Below are 16,269 nucleotides of genomic sequence, written 5' to 3' on the forward strand. Positions count from 1 at the left end.
ACATACCAAAGCTCTTTGAGGTTCTCAGTAATTTTTGAAGGTTCTGAAATCAAAGTTTTAGAACTGCTGGAAATTGTATATTGAGTTTGATTAGGGCTATGTACAAATAAGCAGTCATCTTCTGCTAAAGAACATTTGTTGTGGTCTCATTCAGCATTGGTGTAGAGATTGCAACTTCTTGTTTTTTTGAGGCAGTGTCTCACTGTGTCGCCCTCAGTAGAGTGTCGTGGCTCACAGCAACCTCAAACTCTTGGGCTTGAGCGATTCTCTTGCCTCAGCCTCACAAGTAGCTGGTACTACAGGTGCCTGCCACAATGCCCCACTATTTTCCTGTTGCAGTTGTCATTATGGTTTAGCAGGCCCGGGCCAGGTTCAAACCCACCAGCTCTGGTGTCTGTGGCTGGCGCCCTAACCACTGAGCTATGGGTGCTGAGCCCACCCTCCCACCTCCACTGTTTGTGGCAAGTTCTTGCTCTGTCAATCTGGCTAGAGTGCAGCGGTATCATCGTAGCTCACTGCACCTTAAAACTCCTTGGCTCAAGCAATCCTCCTACCTCAGCCTCCTAAGCAGCTGGGGCTATAGGCACTTGCCACTATGACTGGCTAATTTTTCTATTTTTTGGTAGAGATGGGGTTTTGCTCTTGCTTAGGCTGATCTGGAACTCCTGACATCAAGCCGTTCTTCCACTTTGGCCTTCCAAAGTACCAAGGTTTCAGGCATGAGCCGCCATACCCTGCCCAACAAACTCATATTAAATAAAGCAAATCTTATCTTTATTGTGGCAATAAAAAATGTTTAGGCATCTAGAGGTAACTTCTCTAGAGTTTTCAATAAGAATCTGAATGTGTGAGGAAGGAAGAATATATGGGTACAAGTAAGATGAGGAAATATTTAGTTTGGGAGAAATGTAAACGTTGCTGATATTAAAGAATAGGTATCTAAAAATACAAATGGTATTGATGCACTGACTCACAACCTACAGTCCTAGCACTTTGGGAGGCTGAAATGGGAGGATTGCTTGAGGCCAGGAGCTCAAGTAAGACCCACACAGGCAACATAGTAAGATCTTGTCTCCACAAAAAATTAAAAAAAAAAAAAAAAATTAGCTGGAGTGGCTGTAGTACTAGCTACTTGGAAGTATAAGACAGGAGGATTGCTTGAGTCTGGAGTTCAAGATGATAGTGAGCTATGCCTGTGCCATGGTACTCTATCCTGGCTGATAGAGTGAGAGACCCTATCTGAAAAAAATTAAAAATATACTACTTGGGAGGCTGAGACAAACCTAATAGTTTGAGGTTGCTGTGAGTTGTGATGTCACTGCACTCTACCAAGGGCAACGAAGTGAGACTCTCTCTCAAAAAAAAAAAAAAATTAAAAAGACAAATTAAGCGCCTGTAGTCCAGTTACTTGGGAGGCTGAGGCAAGAGAATTGCTTAAGCCCAAAAGTTTGAGGTTGTTGTGAGCTGTGATGCCATGGTACTCTACTGAGGGCAACAGCTTGAGACTGTCTCCCCAAAAAAAAAAAAACAACAAATTAAGAATGCTAGCTCTAGAAGAACAACAATAGAAATTGCTCAAGCAGCAAGAGCAAGAGTATCAGGAATATGAATAATAACAACAAGCTTATTATGATTAAATGTTATACGGAATGAGTGTTTCGCATTTTATTTTATATTCTTATGTTCTTTTTTTTTTTTTCAGTTTTTGGCTGGGGCTGGGTTTGAACCCACCACCCCCGGTATATGGGGCCGGCATCCTACTCCTTGAGCCACAGGCACCGCCCTATTTTATATTCTTAACAATGGTCGTCCCTGTAGTTTTGTAACCTTAGGTAGAAGATACATTTAGGTGTAGAAAATCTATCCTAAAGACTTTAATTATTTTTCTTTAGGTCAAAGTAGTTCTAATTCCAGGTTGTTACCTACTCTTGCTTTTCACAGTGAAAATTTGGAGAATTGATTTTCCTACTGGTTTCAGTATAATCAAGACATTCTCTCTTAGAGAATCTAGAGACCAAATGTCTTTAAGACCAAATGTCTCTGTCTTCATTTTTATTATATTTGTCTTATTTACTTTCTTAGCATGTATTTTATAGGTCAGGAAGTGAATTTTAGTTTAATGGTTCTTTTTATTTTTTTGAGACAGAGTCTCAACTTTGTTGCCCTTGGTAGAGTGCCATGGTGTCACAACTAACAGCAACCTCAAACTCTTGGGCTTAAGCGATTCTCTTGCCTCAGCCTCCCAAGTAGCTGGGACTATAGGTGCCCCCTACAACGCCCAGCTATTTTTTTTTGAAGGTGAGGTCTTGCTCTGGCTCAGGCTGGTCTAGAACTTGTGAGCTTAGGCAATCCAACTGCCTCAGCATCCCAGAGTGCTAAGATTACAGGTGTGAGCCATATGGTTCATTTTTAATGACAAAAATGTGACTTACTCAAATTTGAATCCTCAGTTTCTATCACAATGTATGGCATATATAGTTGCCATTTGTTAAGTATTTAATTGAACTGATTAATAACAAACGTGGTTCTAGAATTTACTGAACAAAATAGTTTAATATTTTTGTTGTTTTTAAATGGGCCATACTCTTTTACTTGGATTGTAATTGGAGTTAAAAATAAAACTGTTAGACTAAAATGAGTTTGTTATTTTAATTATCTGCACTGAATTTCTTCAGGATCTCATTAAAATTTCTAGAATGTGCCCTAGATTTAACAACCAGACAGCTAGCATTGTCCATTAGAACTTTCTGTGGTGATGAAAATGTTGTGTGTCTGTGTACATCAGTATGGTAGCCACTAGTCACATGTGACTATTAAATGTGGTTAGTGTGAAGAAATAAATTTTTATTTATTAATCTAAACTTAAATGATTACATGTGGCTGTTAACTGCCATATTGGACTGTCAAGTTTAAGCATTCGTAGTAACAAAACATTTTACTTTATTTATTTATTTATTTTGAGACAGAGGCTCAAGCTGTCACTTTGGGTAGAGTGCCATGGCGTCACAGCTCACAGCAACCTCAAGCTCTTGGGCTTAAGTGATTTTCTTGCGTCAGCCTCCCAAGTAGCTGGGACTACAGGTGCCTGCCACAGCACCCAACTATTTTTTTCGGATTTGGGGGGGGGGGTTGTAGTTGTCATTGTTGTTTGGTGGGCCCAGGCCGGATTCAAACCTGCCAGCTCTGGTGTATGTGGCTGGTGCCCTAGCCACTGGAGCTATAGGTGCTGAGCCCATTTATTTTACATTTTATGGTTTATGAAGGACTTTGTTATTAGGTCTATCTTCCTCTTCCCCTTTTTGGGTCATTTTATAAACTTTTCTCAAAATTTTACAGAAGGCTATAAAGGATGCACTTGTGAATTAGATTAGCAAGTAAGATAAGTGATGAGAATGCATATAATTTGAGAGTTAATTAGATAATGCAGAAAGGAAGATGATAAAAAAAGTTCCATCCCAATTCTTGGTATTATTTCTTGAACCTCTAAACGACTATACACCTACTTTAATGTGTGAACTATGGGAGATAGAAAGAGAATATATATAGTCTTGGTTTTCAATAATTCCATATATACGTATATATATATATGCGTATGTATATATTTTATTTTATTTTTTGAGTCAGAATCTCATTCAGTCTCCTTGAGATTGAGTGCTGTGGCATTGTAGCTCACAGCAACCTCAAACTCTTGGGGATGGGGGTCTCACTTTTGCTCAGGTTGGTCTTGAACTCCTGAGCTCAGGCAGTTTACCTGCCTTGGCATCCCAGAATATTAGGATTACAGGCGTGAACCACTGTCCCTGGCTATATTTTAAAATAAAAATAAAATTATTATTATTATTTTTTTTTTTTTTTTTGCCATTTTGGCTGGGGCCAGGTTTGAACTGGCCACCCCTGGTATATGGGGCTGGCGCCCTACTCCTTGAGCCACAGGTATCGCCCCCTAAAATTATTTTTTGAGATAGTTTTGCTCTGTTGCTCTTGTGACATGATGTCAGCTCACAGCATCCTCAAACTCTGGGCTCAAGTGATCCTCTTACCTCAGTCTCCCAAGCAGTTGGGACTACAGGTGCCTACCACAACACCTAGCTAATTGTTTTATTTTTAGTAGAGATGGGGGTCTTGCTCATGCTGGTCTGAAACTCCTGAGCTCAGGCAATCCACCCACCTTAGACTCCCAGAGTACAAGGATGGCAGAAGTGAGCCACTGGGCCCAGCCTGTTTTTTTTAATTTATTCGTTTATTTGTTTTAATGAGACCTCCATATTGCTATGTTATCCAGGCTGGAATGCAGTAGCTATTCACAGGTATGAGCCTACTGCTGGTCAGTGTGGGAGTTCTGACCTGCTCCGTTTCTGACCTGAGCCAGTTCACTGTTCTTTAGGTAACTTAGTGGTTCCCTACTTTTGGGAGGTCACCATGTTGACGCCGAACTTACTGTAGACATCTGATTGGCATAGCATGCTACAGCCTGGAACTCCTGGGCTCAAGTGCTTTTCCTACCTTAGCCTCCTAAGTAGCTGGGATTACATGCATGTGCCATCACCAGGCCAGTTAATCTGTATTCGACTATAAGACGTAGTTGAGATCGGTGAGTTACCGTGGATGGGAATGATAGTCATTCTCTTCAAAGGAGATGACAGGATCATCCTATCTCTAGGCCAGCAGTTCTCAACCTGTGGGTCGCAACCCCTTTGTAACAATGAAAATACATCCTGCAGGGCGGCGCCTGTGGCTCAGTGAGTAGGGTGCTGGCCCCATATGCTGAGGGTGGCGGGTTCAAACCCAGACCCGGCCAAACTGCAACAACAACAACAAAAAATAGCCGGGCGTTGTGGCGGGCGCCTGTAGTCCCAGCTGCTCGGGAGGCTGAGGCAAGAGAATCGCGTAAGCCCAAGAGTTAGAGGTTGCTATGAGCCGTGTGACGCCACGGCCCTCTACCCGAGGGCGGTACAGTAAGACTCTGTCTCTACAAAAAAAAAAAAAAAGAAAATACATCCTGCATACCAGATATTTACATTACGATTCATAACAGTAGCAAAATTACAGTTATGAAGTAACAACGAAAATAATTTTATGGTTGGGGATCACCACAACATGAGAAACTGTATTAAAGGGTCGCGGCATTAGGAAGGTTGAGAACCACTGTTCTAGGCTGTCCGACCTACCTTATTCAAACAGCAAGTACTATGGGAGCTATAAATATAAAACAAATGCAATGAGGAAAGTTTCCTCACTGTGAAATAAATGTGAAACTCAGTTTATCTGCCTGTAGTTTCAGATTTCTCAACCTTGACATTGTTGACATTTTGGACTGCTTTGTTGCAGGTATTCATTGTAGGATGTCCTATTCATTGTAGGATGTTAGCATCATAACTTGTCTCTGCCCACTAGATGCCAGTAGCACCCCTCAGTTGTGACCAAAAGTGCTTCCAGACATTACCAAATGTCTCTGGGGTATAAATCACCTCAGTCAAGGACTACATATACTTTTATGAGTCTACATATACTCTAGTTATGTATAGATACTTGATATTCTATAATTATGTATAAATACTTAGACCATAAACTGAATAATCTGTTGTTTCATTTCATTTGCTCTTCGGGGAAGCTCTTTCTCCAGTATTCCTTCTTAGGAACCTAGAAATGGAATATGTTTTATCCAAGAGCTAGATGTTTTTTGTGAAAGTAGGAAAAGGCTTTAGACTTTCTAACACAGTTTTCATCACATTTTAATGAAAAAAGTAGACTTGGAATATGCTCTGACAAGCTTAGAAGGGATAGAGATACAAACAATGTTAATTAAACGAGGGAAAGGTACAAGAGTTGCGTACCTGAGATGATTTTGAGGGTCAGTCACCTGCACTGTTAGCAGGAACACAGTTCAGAGATTAGAAGTTTAGATTAGAGCTGGGATTAGGATGAAGTAAGCAAAGAGATACTCATGCTCAAGGACCAGCTTTGACCAGGACACTGGAATCAGATTGTCTGGCTTCTGTACCCATTTGGCCTGCTATTAGTTGGTGTTACTGGGTAATTTACCAACTCCTTGTTCTTTTTCCATAAAAAAGAGATGATAATGCCTAGCTTTTAGGATTCTTGTGAAAAATGAATCTATACTTACAGGGTAGTTGGAACTGAGACTAGTTAACATGGTAAACATCTGAATCATTTCGGGAACAGAAGATGAGTTTTCATCCTAATTCTAGATACCTGGCAAAGATTACTGAAGCAGAGCTGCCAGTAAAATAGTTACTTGTTGGGGGAAAAGGGAATACTGTGAAAATGAGGGAAAAAAATTCTTCCTATTTTCTAAGCAAAATAAATAGATAAATGACAATTTAGTATTCCTGATTGACTTTAATAGTTTTAGTAGTGACTGCTGTTGCCAAAACTGTATTAGCAATTATTTTAAACAGTTGATGTTAGAAATTAACATTTTGATACATAAAAATGATACAAAAATGAAATTGAAAGCTGTAAATGTTTAGTTAATTCAAACTTTATATTGATGTTAGAAGCTTAATACAAAGTACTTGCACTATTTCTGTATTTCTCACATTTACCTAGAATGTTAACATGGTACTTGGTAAATACTCATTCTCAATAGACTATACCTTAAACTTCCTGTCCTTAACCCTTGTGCTTCAAAACTGTTAGAAGTGTTTGGGGCCTTGTTCATATTTCATGATAGCATTTAATAGTCAGGAGCCGGATATGTTGCATTTCCTGCAGGACCATTCTGTATGATAAACAATTGTCCTATCTGAAATGTCCCTAGCATCAGCATCCTTAAGGAGAAAACATTATTCTAAAAAATACTTTGTTTTCCCTTTTCATCTTTGAAATTAATATGAATTGACTGGTAAGTTATTAGTCGTTAGTTACATCTTGAGTAAAGACAGTCACTACTCAGAAGAAGTTTGTATTTTAGTAGAAATAGTGGATTTAGTGTGGTAAGTACAAAAATAGAAATGTTTCTAATGCATAGAAGCAGTGAGTGTTTTTCTTTGAGGCTGTGTGACTTTGATTTGACTTATCTAGGGAATTGTGAGGAAAAACTGCCTATCACAAGGAATAGTCAGAGTCAGTGTTTTCAACCTTTTTTATCTCACAACACACTTGAACCTATAATTATAGTTAAACTTCCACGGCACATGTAGATTGTTGCTTTTTAAAAAAAGTAATAAAAAGAATATATATTTGCTGTACTTTGAACTTTCTTCAAAATAATGTAAGGCCAGGCATGGTGGCTCACATGTAATCCTAGCACTGTGGGAGGCTGAAGCAGGTGGATTGCCTGAGCTCACGAGTTTGAGACCAGCCTGAGCCAGAGTAAGACCTCATCTCTAAAAATAGCCAGGTGTTGTGGCTGGCGCCTGTTGTCCCAGCTACTTGGGAGGCTGAGATAAGAGAATCACTTGAGCCCAAGAGTTTGAGGTCAGGCAGTGCCTGTGGCTCAGCAGAGTAGGGCCAGCCCCATATGCCGAAGGTGGTGGGTTCAGACCCAGCCCTAGCAAAAAAAAAAAGAGTTTGAGGTTGCTGTGATTTATGACGTCATAGCACTTTATCGAGGGCAGCAAAGTTAGACTCTGTCTCAAAAAAAATGTAATTAGTGTTTTTTAAAAATTTTCACAGCATATCAGCTGAAAATCATTGGTCTAAGGTTGTGTGTGCTATATTCAGGGAACTATAAGTATTAATAGTTTGGTACTGTGTGGAAATAGAGTACAAGTTACATTATAGTAGCAGTTGGTATATGATAATCTGTGTCATACTAAGGAGTCTGATGTTTACAGTGAGAAAGATCATCTAGGGTGCTAATTAAAAATGCAGATTTGGGAGCATACTCCAGAGAGTCTGATTTGATAGTGGGACACGGAAATCTTATGTAAATTAGTATTTTAGGTTATTAGATACACACACATCTATTCTCACTGTAGCATGCATCAGAATAACCTGGAGAGTTTGTTAAAATAGATTGTCAGCTTCATCCCCAGAGCTACTGATTAAGTAGGTCTGGGGTGAGACCTGAGAATTAGCATTTTTTTTGGAGACAGAGTCTTACTATGTCGCCCTCGATAGAGTGCTGCGACGTCTACCACTCAGCAACATCAAACTCTTGGGCTCAAGTGATTCTCTTGCCTCAGCCTCCCATGTAGCTGGGACTACGGGTGTCTGCCACCACGCCTGGCTATTTTTTGTTCCAGGTGTCCTCATTTAGGTGGCCCGGGAGAGGTTTGAACTCAACCACCTCAGTGTATGTGGCTGACACCATAACCACTGTGCTACAGGCTCTGAGCCTGAGAATTAGAATTTTTTTTTTTTTTTTACTTTTCTGTTTTTTTTTTTTTTTTTTGGCCGGGGCTGGGCTTGAACCCGCCACCTCCGGCATATGGGACCGGCGCCCTACCCGTTGAGCCACAGGCGCCGCCCTACTTTTCTGTTTTTTTATTTTATTTTATTTTATTTTATTTTTTTCTTTTGGCTGGGGCTGGGTTTGAACCCGCCACCTCTGGCCTATGGGACTGGTGCCCCACTCCTTGAGCCACAGGCGCCACCCGAGAATTAGAGTTTTTTAACAAGTTCCATGTGATGCTGATGTTTTTGGCTCTGGAACCACAGTTTTAGGAGCACTGTTTTATAGTTAGAAGTACAAGTTTCCTTCCTTCCTTACAGGTTAGAAGTACAAGTTTCCATTGGAATGTAGGCTCTGTGAGGATAAGAACTTTTGTCAGGTTTATTCACTCTCTCAGTGCCTGTAACAGTGTATGGCATACAAGAGATGCTCCGTAATTGTAGAATGCATGACTTGATGTAGGATTTAATGAGCTCAGTCACTATCACTGTACTTTGCAGTAGTACTGGTGGGCAGAAGGGACTAGAGCCATAATAATAGGGATGATTGGAACAGTGCTTCAGATGGGAAATAGACATAATGATACAGTGGGGTAGATTCTGACTCCTTAGGTTGTTGACTTGGGTGGCTAGGTAAGTTGTGGTACTCAGTACTTAGCCATTGTCATAGAAGCTTCATTTGAGGTGATGGGTCCAGATTACAATGGGTAGATCAATTGGAGGTGATAAAAGTGAAGCATTAAATTTAGAAAATTATGGTTTTAAAAAAAGTATTACTTTTAAAGCATTATTATTATTATTATTACTATTATTTTTGAGACAAAGTCTCACTATGTAGCCCTGGGTAGAATGCTGTGGCATCACAGCTCACAGCAACCTCTAACTCTTGGGCTTAAGCGATTCTCTTGCTTACTTAAGCGATTCTCTCCCCACTCACTGAGCTATGATGCCGGGCCACTTAAAGCATTAATTAATAGGCCTTTTTTTTACCTTGAGTTTTGGCTCACAAGAAACCTGACTTTGTTTTGTTTTGGAACAGAGAAAAAGATATACTAAGTTTGGGTGATAGTAGAATGTTTGGAAACCTTACATATGTATTAGTTGTGATGTGGCTAGTTGGGAAGAGGCTAGCTGCTTTTAGTCTGAGGTTAGCAGAGACTTAGATTTATCAGCTGCAAATGAGTTTAGAAGTAGTCTAATTCAGTTTGCCCCTGTATTAGGTGAGGAAGGTAAATGATTTGGTCACATTAATGGCCAAACCAGAACTAACTGGTTTCCTGATTGGAATGGTTGTACTGGGAAATTAACCTTTAGTTTACTCTTTTATTTAGCCTCTAGAGATGTGGAATTTTTACTAGAAAGTAGACACAAATCTAGAATGTCTAAAATGGTTTAGAAGGGTCAGAAGATTATATAAAAAACTCTCCTTGTGATGGCAACAGGAACTTCTTGAAGGATCTGATAAAAACCTCAGGTGAGGAGAGACTTAGGCAATATTCTAAGAGCAAATCCTGGAGGAGGAAACAGAATGTGTGTAGGTCTTTGTGTGCAAAATGGCTGAATTAATTTCTATTTTTTTTTCAAGCAATAGTTTATGACTTTTTCAAGCAGTTTCTTACAGGGTTAAAGCTCTAGATTGAACACTAAACCTGGGATAGAGGAAATGTGTTAGGGAGAAGAATGAAATAGTTGCATATGTTTTCTTTTTATTTCTGTCTATTTCTAACTTTTCTATCACAGAAGCTATTCAAGGGTGAAATGAGAAAATACAAGTGGCTAAACAAAGGATTATTTTTGGCATAATGAAAGAATGGGAAATTTTAAGGAATGTGAGGGGTGGAGAAAACCTTTGGGCCTATAGACATTGCAGTTTCTTTTTTTTTTTATGTAGGATTGGACAGATGGAAAGTTGGGCTTTTCTGATTCAGGAATTGCCTGTTTCTTATTTTCTAGATGACTAGATGACTTTATATTCTGTATATGTTATTTAAGAGGCAGAAAATTTTGTGTTAAGAGTTCCATAAACAGGCCAGGCATGGTGGCTCACACCTCTAATCCTAGCACTCTGGGAGGCCAAAGTGGGAGGATTGCTTCAGCTTAGGAGTTCTAGACCAGCCTTAAGCAAAGCCAGACCGTGACTCTACTAAAAATAGAAAAACTAACTGGGCATTGTGGTGGGAGCCTATGGTCCCAGCTACTTGGGAGGCCTTGAGGCAAGAGGATGGTTTGACCCTAGGAGTTTGAGGTTGCTGTGAGCTATGATGCCACAGCACTCTACCCAGAGTGACTGAATGAGACTCACATTGCAAAAAAAAAAAAGGAGTTCCATAATGTAGCTTAATAATGGTTTTGATATTACAGAGAATAATCTTTACTTAAAAAGTTGTTTATATGAAATTCTTCACTAAATAATATCTGATTAGTGAATTACTGTAGAATGATTGTCAATGATATATATAAAAGAAATTCTCCAGTAATCTGAAATGGTAAAAACGAGTTTGATGCTTTAAAATGTTGTTTTCATTATTGTTTACATTTGAGTAAGAATTGTATTTTTGTGGCTGTATCAGTTTTTAAAATGAAAGAATTATATAAATAGATTAATTAAAAATGTTCTGTTTATATATCCAGAGGATTTTTTTTCCCACTTAGAAATCTTTAATATTCTTTGCCTTAGTTATGGGAGAATAAACTAATGCAGTCTAGGGCAGTAGATGGATTTCATTCAGAAGAACAACAGCTTTTATTGCAAGTTCAACAGCAGCATCAGCCCCAGCAGCCACAGCATCACCATCATCACCATCATCAGCAAGCTCAACCTCAGCAAACGGTACCTCAGCAAGCACAAACTCAGCAGGTTCTTATTCCTGCATCGCAGCAAGGTGAGACCAGAGTGTTTTCCTACTTAATTACTTGGGTGAATTTGTCATTTTGAAAGAAGAAAAATATTCTGGGTTTCTTGGGTCTTATTTTTAAAAGGCACTTGGTAAACATTAAAAAAAAAAAAAAGATCGTCGATTTTGTTTTTTTCTTCTTTCTGTTAGCTGAGAGGCATGCATATGTATAAATTTGTATAATATGTGGATTCTCTTTTCTGGGGCCTTTATTATTTTGTGTGGTAAGATAGTTGTCTTCATTTTTTTGTGAAACACGTATTCCTTCAAGGATATGTTGTAGTTTACTTTTTCTTTTCTTTTTTTTTTTTTTTGGAGACAGAGTCTCATTCTGTTGCCCCAGAGTATCATGGCATCATAGCTCATAGTAACTTCAAACGCCTGAGCTCAAGCTATATCTTCTTGACTCAGGCTCTTTAATAGCTGGGATAACAGGGACATACCATAACACCGGGCTTATTTTTTCTATTTCTGCTATAGATGGGGTCTCATTCTTGTTCATGCTGATCTTGAAATCCTGACCTCAACTGATTCTTCCTCTTGGGCCTCCCAGAGTGCTAGGATTATAGGGTGTGAGCCACTGCGCCCAGCCAGTTTTTATGAATATATCTTAAATGATGGAGTTTTGTACTATATTTTGGCAGTCTGAAAATTCAATTCCATGGTATATGTAAATCTGAAGTGACAGATTTCTTACAAGTTGAGAGTGGATATATGACATATATTGATTTATATTACTTGATTTAAAAGTAAGAAAAAACACGTGTTCAAGCCCCTTGTGCTTTGAACTCTGCAAATCATTTTATAGATAACTGTTTAATGAATACTTTGTAAAAGGGCTTGTAGAATAGCCCTTGGCTACATTTCACAGCTAAAGAAAATACAGGCCCTGAAAAAGCTTTTGATCCATTACCTATAGCCAGTATTTTCCCTGACGACAAACATCTATTCAGTTATAAAACTTTAGGGGCATTCTAATTGAGTGAATCTACTGTTAACTTGAAAGGTCAGTGTAGATAAATGAAATGTTTGTTCTGAGGTTATCGATTAGTTACCATTTGCCTCATCTCAGAGTAGATGTAAGATTTAAAATATAGTGATACATAGGAGGAAGAGCTATTTGGGTTATTTTACTCTTATATTGAATGAGATTTTAATCTATGCCTTTTATCAAATAATTTTATCCTTTTAATCATTTATTGATGACTGTTCCTCCTATTGCCTTCAGGCCTGGCACTAGGATTTTAGGTCATCATAAATTAAAATATGATTTTCTTCACTCAGAGAATATTGGGATAATGTGATTATCTGTTTGTTCTCTGAAATTTGCGGAATCAAACACTTAATTCCTTTTACTATTAAATAACATTACCATTATTACTGATTTGTTAGTTTTTAAACAGCTGTTGAAAGTTGCTGTCCAAAATAATCAAAGTCCATTATTTTGGCAACTATCATATAGGGAGAAAAGGACTATGTATTAATAGATTAAAAAACTAGTTATAGCTTTTTGAGTTTACTCTTAATGGATTAATAATTCAACAGTGGTATCATTGTATCAGTAAACCGTTATTAATGAGTTAGCAAGACAAGATTGTGTGGGAAATGTACAGATTTCACAAACATGCATTCTTAGGAATGCGTAGGAGTGCGTATGTTTATGTGTTAAATACCTCACTACTTCATGTTCCTAAATTCTCTGGCATCCATAGAAAATGTCACTTAAATTGTTTTTATTGATGTTTTCCGGTATAAGGTGGGTATCTCACAGATATTATTTGCAGTGGAAATTTGTAATATTCTGAGATATCTAATGATTGAGGATATTTGAATGCAGACAATGTAGAAAACATGAAAAAAGTTTTCAGAATTGTATAGCATTCTTGTAATTAAAAAGTAGTCTCATAGTTTCTTGTATGCGTATGCTCTTTTTTTATTTTTATTTTTTATAGCCGCAGCACCACAAGTTATTGTTCCTGATTCTAAGCTGATACAGCATATGAATGCATCAAACATGGTAAGACTTGGAATGTAGCACTTTCTTCAGCTCTGCTTATTCTAACCCAAATTGAAATTACCCCTTATGTGTATTGCATATTAACAACTTGAAGTTCATTGAAGACTTGAACAAAACAGCTGTTTTATTTAATTTTCTGAATATTGGATTTAGCAGCAAATCTAAAGCTTATTTATTAAGGCTCATAAAATTATGCAGTTCTTCTGTTAAAAAAAAAAACCAAACGATTGGTGCTTTGTGAGAATTATTTCATCCTCTGCTATGAAAAGGAGGTTTAGGACCAAATCTATTATGCCAAGTGTGTGAGGACTGTCTGGAACTATCCAGCCATGTAATAAAAAAAAAATAGAGGAGACACAGCTAGATACTTGTCAGGCAGCCCTTGTAGTTCTGTTTTGGGAGACTTATCAATTATATAAGAGGTCAATAATGTTAAGAATTACAAACTTTTAAAAAGTGAAGTTGAACTATTTGTATAGTTCAGGATAACTTTTTAAAATGAAATATTTAAAAATACTTGTTCTGGGGTGGTGACTGTGGCTCAGGGAGTAGGGTGCTGGCCCCATATCCGAGGGTGGTGGGTTTGAACCGGCCCCGGCCAAAACTGCAACAAAAAAATAGCCAGGGGTTGTGGCGGGTGTCTGTAGTCCCAGCTACTCAGGAGGCTGAGGCAAAGGAATCACCTAAGCCCAAGAGCTGGAGGTTGCTGTGAGCTGTGACACTACGACACTCTACCAAGGATGACAAAGTGAGACTTTGTCTTTAAAAAAATAAATAAAATAAAAATACTTGTTCTGACTTAATCATAATATATAGACTAATAAATTTTCTTATTCTGTGTAAATTGCTACCTAAAAATGACATTTTAGCTAGTTGAATTATATTAGAATATAGATATTTCTGAGCGATATCTCAAGTTACACTTATATAATATTTCTAATCAAATGTAGGTAAATTTAACTGTAAAATTGGAAGAACTTCAGATTCTTAGAAAATCTTTACTTACATCCTGGAAGTTTTTTTTTTTTTTTTTTTTTAAATAAAATATTAAAACACAATCTGATAAGAGTGTATGTTAGTGACTTTTCGTTTAAAACATACTGTTAATTTCATAAATAGAGTGCTGTCTCAGCTCTGATACTTCATTTTTAAATTCAGCCAAAATTTATTTAAAGGTAAGAATCATTATTTTAAATAATGATTTGAAAAGATCTCTTAAAAAGTTCTCTTAGCCTGTGTAACTCATGCTAGCAATGAGATTTTTTATTTTTTTATTTTTATTTTTTTTGTGGTTTTTGGCCAGGGCTGGGTTTGAACCCACCACCTCCGGTATATGGGAACAGCGCCCTACCCCTTTGAGCCACAGGCGCCACCATGAGATTTTTTATTTTTAACCAAAAAGCAGTATTCTTAAAAATCACTTCTCCTTTGTCAGTGATAATTAGTGAAACAGAAAGCTTACTGTGATTTATAAGCCATGTAAGAAACGGCTCACTCACTAGACAAATTATTTTCTTCTACATACTGCTGGCCTCACAAATTCATACCTTGGCAGAATTACACGTTTCTACATGATACTAGAAATTGCATTTTTTAAGTTAATAAATGTCCAGTTCAAGTTACTAGAATCTTTTAAAAATCATAGAACTTCATGTCTTTCCATTTCTTACAAGAATTTTTTAAATTATTACTATTATCTTTTATTTTATTTTATTTTTGAGACAGTGTCTTACTGTGTCACCCTTGGTAGAGTATCATGGGGCATAGCTTACAGCGACCTCTTGGGCTTAAGTGATTCTCTTGCCTCAGCCTGCCGAGTGGCTGGGACTAGAGACGCCCATCACAAGGCCCGGCTGTTTTTTGTTATTGCTGCTGTTGTTGTCGTCGTCGTTTAGCAGGCCTGGGCCAGGTTCGAACCCACCAGCCCTGGCGCATGTGGCCAGCGCCCTAACCACTGAGCTGTGGGCACCCAGCCAAGAATTTTTATTGTTTTTATTTTTTCTTTTTTTTGCAGATTTTGGCTGGGGCTGGGTTTGAACCTGCCACCTCCCGTATACGGGGCCCATGCCCTACTTCTTGAGCCACAGGTGCTGCCCCAAGAATTTTTATTACTTAAAAAAAATGGCTTGGTGCCCACAGCACAGTGGTTACGGTGCCAGCCATATACACTGAGGCTGGTGGGTTCGAACCCAGCCCGAGCCAGCTAAACAACAATGACAACTGCAACAAAAAATAGCTGGGTATTGTGGCGGTCACCTGTAGTCCCAGCTACTTGGGAGGCTGAGGCAAGAGAATCGGTTAAGCCCAAGAGTTTGAGGTTCCTGTGAGCTGTGACGCCATGGCACTCTACTGAGGGTGGCATAATGAGACTCTTGTCTCAAAAAAAAAAAAAAAAAAAGATTCCACTGTAAGGTCCCAAATTTCTTATTAACTCTACCCTTTAAAAAAAAGTCTTACTTTAGAGGGTCTGTATTGCAGTTAGTAAGCTCAGGGCAGTCCATTTGCCTCGGCCTCTCAGAGTGCTAGGATTACAGGCATGAATGAGCCACTGTGCTTGGCCAAAAGTTAAGAATTCTAAAAAGATGATTATACTTTTCCTCAGATACATTGATTGAAAACAAGGATTTGAGGGTAAGGAAACAAAGAGTGGGAAAGGGTGAAATAATGGAATAGGTACTTTGTGTGTATTGCACAACACTTGTTCTTATAGCTGTTTTCTAAAAATGTATGTGTTAGATTGGATATAGGAAAGTTTGATCTTTAAAGAAGTTTGAAGGGGGAGGGCGAAAGAAAACTACAATACTTGTAAGATTTCCTCATGAGATTTCCCTAGAGCACATTCTCTAGGGGGAAAAAACCAATTATATTGTTCTATTTAATTGCTTGAAATAACTAAGTAGGTCATTTAGGTTAGGTTGGTCTTATATCAATTTATAGAATGGGATTTAGTCTTATTGTTAGAACTTTTCCAGTTTGGTATATAGCAAACAATTTCATATA

The 16,269-nt window shown here is 38.2% G+C and overlaps 1 protein-coding gene and 1 non-coding gene across 2 annotated transcripts in view; both read left to right on the top strand.

Annotated features, from left to right (window-relative positions):
- The window catches only part of GTF2A1 (general transcription factor IIA subunit 1), a 45,295-nt gene that overhangs the window by 5,653 nt on the left and 23,373 nt on the right, over positions 1-16,269 (top strand). The window contains exons 3-4 of the mRNA XM_053602812.1: positions 11,036-11,240; positions 13,205-13,269. Coding sequence (XP_053458787.1) covers positions 11,036-11,240; positions 13,205-13,269 — 270 coding nt within the window. The remainder of the gene's footprint in view (positions 1-11,035; positions 11,241-13,204; positions 13,270-16,269) is intronic.
- Positions 12,453-12,596, top strand: LOC128595238 (small nucleolar RNA SNORA79). The gene has a single exon (XR_008382883.1). It is a non-coding gene; the product is annotated as a small nucleolar RNA SNORA79 (small nucleolar RNA).

This window comes from Nycticebus coucang, chromosome 9, assembly GCF_027406575.1.
Source record: "Nycticebus coucang isolate mNycCou1 chromosome 9, mNycCou1.pri, whole genome shotgun sequence".
NCBI classification, from domain to species: domain Eukaryota; kingdom Metazoa; phylum Chordata; class Mammalia; order Primates; family Lorisidae; genus Nycticebus; species Nycticebus coucang.